Source organism: Magnolia sinica, chromosome 2 (genome assembly GCF_029962835.1).
Source record: "Magnolia sinica isolate HGM2019 chromosome 2, MsV1, whole genome shotgun sequence".
Taxonomy (NCBI): Eukaryota; Viridiplantae; Streptophyta; class Magnoliopsida; order Magnoliales; family Magnoliaceae; genus Magnolia; species Magnolia sinica.
Genome location: NC_080574.1, coordinates 97,641,652 through 97,650,522, shown reverse-complemented (window position 1 = coordinate 97,650,522; position 8,871 = coordinate 97,641,652). Strand labels below are relative to the sequence as shown.

Genomic DNA, 8,871 nt, shown 5'->3' with positions numbered 1-8,871 from the left:
GAGGCTGCTGCATGAAGACAGAAGCAGGCCAACGAGACAAGCGCAGATACTCTCACTTTCATCGCGATCATGGGCACAACACCAGTGGTTGTGTCGACTCGAAAGAAGAAATCGAAACTCTCATTCGCAAAGGACATCTGTGGCAGTATGTAAAAAAAGAGAAACAACTTCAAAAGGACTAATTGTCGAGCCAAGCAGTGGATAATGCTACCGAGATTCGAACGATATATGGAGGGCCATCAGGGGGTGGGGATTCAAACCAGGCTCGAAAAGCCCACGCTCATAGTACTAACCCCAAGCATTACACTTTCTTGCCGACATGCTGAGCAAGGAGTTTTGGATGAGCCCGTGCAGTTTGACATTCACAGAAGACAATGCACAAGGGATTCAACACCCCCATGACGATGCACTAGTGGTCGTAATGACTATAGACCCTCGGCGTACAATGTTATCCTCGGACGACCTTCCCTCAACTCCATGAGGGCGGTAGTTTCTACATACCACTTAATGATGAAATTCCCTGTCTTAGGGGGGAATCAGGTACCTCCGAGGAGATTAATGGGAGGCGCGATGATGCTACTCTGTGGCGGTCAGGAAGGGCGCTGCAAAACAGGCCCTTACAGTCAACATGCTTGACCCCAGGTAGGTTGCCTCAGAAAGCTCTTCCATGAAGGACCTTATGGTCCTTCCTCTCGATGATGTGGATCTTTCCAAGACAGTTCAGCTCGGATCATCATTATCTGATAGTCAACGTACACTGATGCTCAACTTCCTAAAGTAGCATGGTGATGTCTTCGATTAGTCTCCTCATGATATGTCAGGTATCCCTCCTGAGGTGATGGTCCACAAGCCGAACGTGGAACCAGAGCATAAGCCAGTTAAACAGAAGAGAAGATCCTTTGAGCCTGAGAGGTATGCTGCAATTGCTGATGAGGTCTCTAAACTCGGTGCTGGTTTCATTGAAGAAATTCATTACCCGGATTGGATCACGAACGTGGTGCTCGTGAAGAAGGCTATGGGAAATGGCAGGTCTGTGTGGATTACTCGGATATAAACAAGGCATGCCCCAAGGACAGTTTTCCTCTCCCTAGAATCGACCAATTGGTTGATAGCACAGTTGGGCATGAGCTCCTCACTTTCATGGACGTATACTCCAACTACAATCAGATAGCGATGCACCCTCCGGACAGACAGAAGATGACCTTCTTCATCGACATGGGGCTTTACTATTAGTGGGTCATGCCCTTCGGCCTGAAGAATGCTGGTGCGACATACCATAGGCTGGTAAACTAGATGTTTGCCCGACAGATCGGTCGAACTATGGAGGTCTATGTCGATGACATGCTCGTAAAGAGCATCAGAGCTTCCGATCATATTCAGACCTCGGAGAGACCTTCTCAATCCTACGGAGGTATCGTATGAAGTTGAATCCAGCCAAGTGTGTTTTTGGCATAGGGTTAGGTAAATTCCTTGGTTTTCAAGTCAATTAGAAAGGCATCGAAGAAAATCCTGATAAGATCAAGGCTCTCCTCGATATGAGTGTTCACAAACCCAAGTGTAGGGTCACAATGTAGTAATAATCTTGGTGAGAACGAGGTCAAATCCACAGGGACTAATCTTGTGTATTTTCTGAAAGTAACTGGAAGAAGAACTAGAAAAAGATGAAAATCTAAATCTGGAAATATAGAGAGTAATTGTGAGAGATTTAATGAAAAACTTAAGAAATTCAAAGGTGGGAAACTAGGGTTTCCAAGGATCCACTTGTAGAGACCAGTGAGATCTATGCTTGATTCAAGTTACATGATTGGAATCAGAGTCCCATCCTATCCAATTGGAAGATATCTCAGTAAAATCAGATCTGAACTTCTTTTGACCTAGTTCTCAATAGATGAGAGGTGTGAGAACTGGAAGTGATTCCATCACAAAACCATGCCCAAGAGATAAGGCAAAAAAACAGGATTTACCAATCCCATAACCAATCTGGGAGAATTGTGAAAGTTAGGGATGATTCCATCATCCAACCATGCCCAAGGGACGATGGTGAACAACAGGATTTCCTGATTTCACAATCTCAATACATGAAAAGAACATACTCAAAGCTATCGCAGATCTATTGTGATTCAAATCATTAAAAACTGAAAGTATTCCTTATAATCAAACTAGAATCAAAGAGAGTTGAATATAAACATGAATCAAAGTAATAGAAACATCTCATCACAATACAAGCTTCATGTAACGTCTTTAAAAAAAATTCGTACAAAGGCCCGAGTACCACCTCAGGCAGAAGTCCCTAAGGACCGTATTCTGTAGAAATTAGACGAAAATAGATTAAGTACTAAACTGAATTAATCAGTGGATTAGCTTGAACCACTATCTAAACAAATGGCAAGACCTAAACCCGTCAAAATCACTAACTCAATACTACTTAAAAACTTTGGAGAAATCCTAAAAGCTAGTTGCTCTCAGGAGCACATTGAAACCACGAATCAGACCTAGACTACATGTTGAGAGTTCAATAACCACAAAACTATAGGGTTATGACCGTCTTATTGGGCTTGATAACCATCACGGGAATCGAGCCCAGATAGTATCCAGAAATGCACAACTTGAGCCTAAGCAAAGTGTGTGAGAAACGCAAATATCTTTAGAAAATGAACCAGAACTTAAGTAAATTGGGTCATTCGCTTGTAGGCGAAAATGAAGACTTCAGACCGTTAGTTTTTTACCAAACTTCACCCATGGATCAGGAAAATTTCTCTGCACATATCTGTATATTTGTGGCCCTGATCGAGCGACAACGACCGTTGATTTGACACGGGTCCTCCACGGACGATCCGCTAACCCGATCGTACTGAAATCATAACCCGGCTTAGATCCATGGTCAGGGAACTTACCGTATGTCATAAATGAGAAATGGACCTTCCTAAGGGCCCTGTTTGTCAGAAACAGGCACCCTTTGGCTGTAACCTAAGTATACCATGGCCTAGGGGCCGTTCACACCAGTTCTGGGCCTATATAATGCCCTTAAACCACCCCATCCCATTTCATACGAATTTTTCTAACCCTAGGAGAGAAAAGAGGAGAAAAGAGTGAGGAGAAGAGAGAGAGAGAGATAAGGAGATCGTTGTCGGGATTCACTCCCATTACTCCACTTGTTGTTTCACCTCCCCACCATCGCTATGCGAATCGTTTCAACTACGATTAGGTAAGAAATCCTAACCCTAATCTTGATTGAGGAATCCAAATAGAGTAATCGACGAAATAGCTAACCTATTTCGTGATTTAGGTACTCGTTGTTCTGTATACGGGAGCGTAGGATTCGAACCGAGTTCGAAACGAGCAATCCGATGAAAGGTGCGGACTATAAACGTTTAGGTTATAGTTTTTAAGGCTTTCAATGTTAGCAATGATTTATGTCTAACTTGATTGCTGCCATATGATCTTAGTTACAATGTTTTCAATATACTATACATGTGTGAACTATGTAGAACATAAGGTGCATTCATGTGTTTGTTGAAATGTTTGATTGAATGTGAAATTGTAATTTATGCTTGCCATGATTTCGAGACTAAGGTTAATGTTTGTCATATACTTTATAACCTAATTTATGTAAGGTTTTGCTATAGTTCTTGTCGTAACTAATCTAGTCTATGTATTTAGTAATGTGTAGTTCAAGTGTTTGATAAAATGTCTGAATGAGAAATTGTTGATGAATTGTGTTTAATAAGGGTATTGGGATAGGATTCTCAATTACCTTATCTATATATATAGTTTCCTTTATGTAATCTTAATTTCGATTACGTAATTTATGGATGAAATGTGAACAGTTGGTAACATGTTCAATGCGTTTGATGAAATGTTCAAATGAGGAATAGATTAGAATTGTTTGTCGAATGCCGATATGATTAACACATGTATTTACATGCTACATTTGCATAAGTTTGGACTACAACGTAGTCCAGGCAATCGGTAATAGTTCCCATTTGAATGGTCGGATTAGTCTTACCACATTTGATGCATTTGTTGAATCCGAGTCGTATGATGATTGTCGACAGTGGTTAACCCACGTGAAGTGCTTATGCGCTCCGTGTCGATTAATTCAGCGTGCGCTCGTACCAACCAAACTTGTCTAATAAACCGATTGACTTATTATGTGTTCACCATGTATGGACACCACTGCTTAAATCTAAGATGCCCCTGCCAGTGTAAAAGCCCATTTTAACCGTAGTACCATGATTTTCTAAGACTCATGGGCCGAGCATGATGGTATGGGACACCGTGGTTGAGCTGTCGGCCTATGCTAGGGTGACGAGCCTCCCTATAGTGACCAATGAGCAACCCAAACTCGTGAGCTGAATACAGTGGTATGGGGCATTGTATTCGTGTTGTCGGCTTGCGCTGAGGTGATGAGCCTCCCCGTAGTGGCTTCAACTATAAACTCTCGAACTTACCTATCTGCTACTTTTCATTAGGAGTGATGTCCTTTAACTAGCCTATCGTATGTGATTAACTAGGATTGACAAACCTAGATGGATCTTTCGTTTTGGTAAATGATATAAAGGGAGGTACCTTAGCTTCTCGAATTTACTATATGAATAAGCCTAATTAAGTACTCGGCTAACACGATCATGCACCGCATTGCATGTGCTTTGGCGAGGAAGTGCACTTTAGGGAGTTTGCCATGCACGAATGGTTGATGTAGTCGCTTGAGGGAGCTTTGTGCGAGGTCATGCATCATTACTGCACTCCATTCCTGCATTAACAAGAGTAGCTAAGAAGTGATTGTTGTATTGCTTTATCATTACTACTTGATTGAATTGATAATTTGTTAACCTTTACCTTATAGTACCACTGAGTTTATCACTCATTCCCACTCTAGGACAGTGTTTTAAAACACCAACTAGACTTTGGTTTAGATGCAAGTGATGCCAGAATCTATGCAGCTGATCTGGACTTCGTAGATGAGGAGGAGGAATTCTCCTATGTTCAGCAATCAGGCGGGTATATGTAGACCTCGTGCTGATTCAACGAGATTACATGGACACATGGATTAGTTGGACATGTACATTTTGATATTTTATAAATTTTGAAACAATAAATGTTTATATTCAGCTCGGTATCATACTCATACTCTGAAGGTTTCGACACCCTCACGTACTTATATATATGTGTGTTTTAGTCTTCTGCTTGCTAAATTAAATTGTCTCTGGAGTATGATATGATGTTTTAGTATAATCCCCCTTGTGTTTAATGTACTAACATGGACAACATTTAAACATCATTATCTATGTTGTATAAGTGATGCGTTGGATCTCGGGAGTTGAGCTTTGCTTGACTAGCGAAATTTAGGGCGTTACACTTCACCTCTTAGCCCTAGCTAAGAGGTTTAGTCAACCATAGACATGATTGAACTAAAATCTCTTAAGAAAAGCATAAAAATAATTAAGAAAAAGGAAGAAAAATTCTTGGCGACGGCTTCTCCACACTTTTGCTCCACTCCCCAAACCCTAGATGATGCCTAGGGATGCCCTAGGGACCCCTATTTATAGTTTTAGGCCTTAGACTTTCGCATCGAGTTGAAAATTTTCAGAAACCATTTCAAAATTTTGCACTTTGTGTGCTGGCTGTGTAACCCAGGACTAGATGAGGACAACCCTCGACTGGTTGAGGGTTACCTTCAATTGGTCGAGGGTTTCCTTCGACTGGTCGAAGATGACCAGATTTTAGCGATTTTAGTTGCTGGAGCTCTAGTTAAGTCAGCTCGACTGGTCGAGCTAGAGAGCAAAGTCTAGGACTGGTCGAGCGTACGCAGGACTAGTTGAACTGGAGCTAGGACTGGTCGAGGATCACACAAATTCACTTCGAAACTTCGATTTTCTTCATTCTTGACTTGATTTTCTTGGATATTCAATATGTGCATTCTTCATTCTTGGTCTTGGTGATTCTTGAACATTAAATCCATGCTTTTAATATCCTTTTTAATCCAAGCTCTTGAATTCACCTTGTACTGCAAACATAATTAAAATAGAATATTAAGCATTATCATGTTCATAAAACTAAGGAATAATTGTGGTCCAATATGCAATATTTAACCCTCAACAATGAGCTTGCCTTGGACAGTGAAGGAGATCCAGTGCCTTATTGGAAGGGTCGTTGCGCTCAACTGTTTCATCTTCAGAGCCACTAATAAGTGTGTCTCCTTCTTCCAACAATTGAAGGGTCGCAAGAAGGCAAAGTGGACCCCAGATTGTGAGCAGGCCTTTCAACAGTTGAAGCGATATTTGGGGTCGCCACCACTGCTGTTTAAACCAGGAAGGAAATCCCTTGTTCCTTTACTTAGCAGTTTCTGCGTCAACCGTCAGCTCAATTCTTATCAGAGAGACTGGGGGGCAAACAACATCCTGTTTATTATATCAGCAAGGTCCTGGTTCCAACAGAGATAAGGTATCTAAGTATGGAGAAGCTAGCCTTGAGTCTGGTCATCTCTGCACGGAGGCTACGTCTATACTTCCAAGCACATTCCATCATTGTCATCACAGATTCACCACTTCGACAAGTGCTCCAAAAGCTTGAAGTATCTGGACGCCTGACCAAGTGGGCTGTTAAGATCGGGGAATTTGACATACAGTATCAACCGAGGACTATAAGCAAAGGCCAAGAAGTGGCTAATTTTATATCAAAATTTACCAATCTAAACTGTGGACTCGGAGGACTTAGTTTAGAGGTACCAGCAGACTCAGTGACGAACCCTGCCATTCCCCCAGTTCCTTCAAACCCTGAGGACGCTAGGGCAGAGATAAGGTCTGATAGATGGACCATGTTCATGGATGGGTCGTCCAACCCAAAACGAGGAGCAGGGATTGTCCTGGTCGCACCCAATGTGACCACCATTCAGTCCAAGATTAGGCTCGGCTTCAAGGCTTCAAACAACGAGACATAATATGAAGCACTGTTGGTTGGGCTCAGGTTAATTGTCAACCTAGGAGTTTATCTCATCAATTTCTGGTGCGATTCCTAACTTGTTGTGAACCAGTTGTCAATAGAGTAAGAGGTGAAGGATGTGAGGATGATAGCCTACTTAGGTGAGACACGAAAAATAATTGGAAAATTTAAGGAATGCATCGTGAGTCAAATACCGAGAGCTGAAAACTCCTAAGCCGATGCCCTTGTGAAGCTGGCCTCGGCAACTAAAGGGAACATCCCGATGATTGTCCCTATGGAATTCCTGGATACGCCGAGCATCGATCGAGCTGACCAAGAAACCATCAACCTAGTGCGAACATTCGCAAGTTGGATGGATCCTATAATCAGATACCTCACGAGTAGCGAGGTCCCCTAGGATAAGTTGGAAACTCGACGTCTGAGAGTCAGGGCAGCATAGTACACGATCATAGGTGACACTTTGTACAAAAAAGGGTACTCTCAGTCGTACTTAAGATGTCTACGACCCAATGAAGTAGAATATGTGATCCGAGAGACACATGAAGGAATTTACTGGAATTACTCCGGTAGTCGTGCCTTTGCATAGAAGATAATTTGTCAGGGATACTTCTGGCCAATAATCCCAAAAGATTCTAAGGGTTGTGTCTGAAGATGCAATAACTGCCAGAGATTGCTGCTATCCCAAGGCAACCGGCGGAAGAGCTAACACCCATGAGCGGACCGTGGCCATTTGCTCAATTGGGGATTGACATCATTGGGCCTCTGCCTCAAGCCATGGGACAAACTAAATATGTGATTGTAGCAGTGGATTATTTCACCAAATGGGCAGAGGCTGAGCCTATAGCAAAGATTACTGAGCAGAGGATAAAGGATTTTGTCTGGAAGAACGTCATCTATTGGTTTAGCATCTTGCACACCATTGTATTCGATAATGAGAAACAATTCGACAATGACAGATTTAGGGGCATGTGCCAAAGGCTCGACATCGTCAACGCCTACTCGTCGCCTCGTCATCTTCATTCCAATGGCCAAGTGGAAGTTGTGAATAAAATCATCAAGAATCATCTCAAGACAAAGCTGGAGAAAGCTAAGGGCAATTGGGCTGAGGAACTCCCATTTGTTCTGTGGGGCATACAGAACCACAGCTCGATCAACTACAGCAGAGACCTCGTTCTCCCTCTCATACGGCTCATAGGCCGTTGCCCCGGTCGAGATAGGACTCCCCACTACTCGGGTACAGACCTATCAAGAATATTAGAATACTGAGCAGATTGCGACGAGCCTCGACTTGCTCGAAGAATTGTGAGACACTACCAGGCTATGGGTTGTGGCTCGGCATCAACAGGTCGCCCGTTTCTACAATTCCAGGGTTAAAATGAGGTGATTCCAATGAGGGGATATCATCCTTCGCCACGTGTTCTAGAATACAACAGAACTTGGGGTGGGGTCCCTGGGTCCAAACTGGGAGGGACCCTACCGAGTAGTTGGCTCGTGTAATGACCTGAAAAATTTCGTGCAAAGACCCGAGTACTACCTCAAATTCCTTATAAGTTAAATGAGGGTTAATTAGCACTAAACTCAATTGCACTAATCACTTTAAATTTGATCTGCAAGACTTAAAACCTGTAGAATCGTTAGCGCTATGTTACCCTGAAATCTAGGATTCAACACTAAATCCAGTTGCTCTCGGGAGTACTTGGAAACTTTGTATCAGACCTGGACCACGCGTCGAAAGTCCGATAGCGATGATCTTAAACAATTATGATCACCTTGTTGGGTTTGACCATCACCTCAAAAATCAAGTCCAGATGATGTCCTGAGTCGATTTGCTTGAGTCTGGAGTAAAGAGGGTGAGAAAGGTGAGAAATTAAATATGAATTTATGAAATCTGAGTCGTGTCGCTTGCGCGACGATTTTAAACAATTTGAC

General features: G+C 42.6%; 1 protein-coding gene across 1 annotated transcript; it reads left to right on the top strand.

Moving 5' to 3' along the window:
• The first annotated feature begins 7,716 nt into the window (after positions 1-7,716).
• LOC131226529 (uncharacterized) lies at positions 7,717-8,208 on the top strand. The gene has a single exon (XM_058222155.1). The coding sequence runs from the start codon at positions 7,717-7,719 to the stop codon at positions 8,206-8,208; it is 492 nt and encodes a 163-aa protein (XP_058078138.1).
• Positions 8,209-8,871: the final 663 nt, after the last annotated feature.

What these genes read in the sequence shown, in the direction of transcription:
- LOC131226529 (XM_058222155.1), top strand. Translation starts at nt 7,717, where the DNA reads ATGGGACAAACTAAATATGTGATTGTAGCAGTGGATTATTTCACCAAA.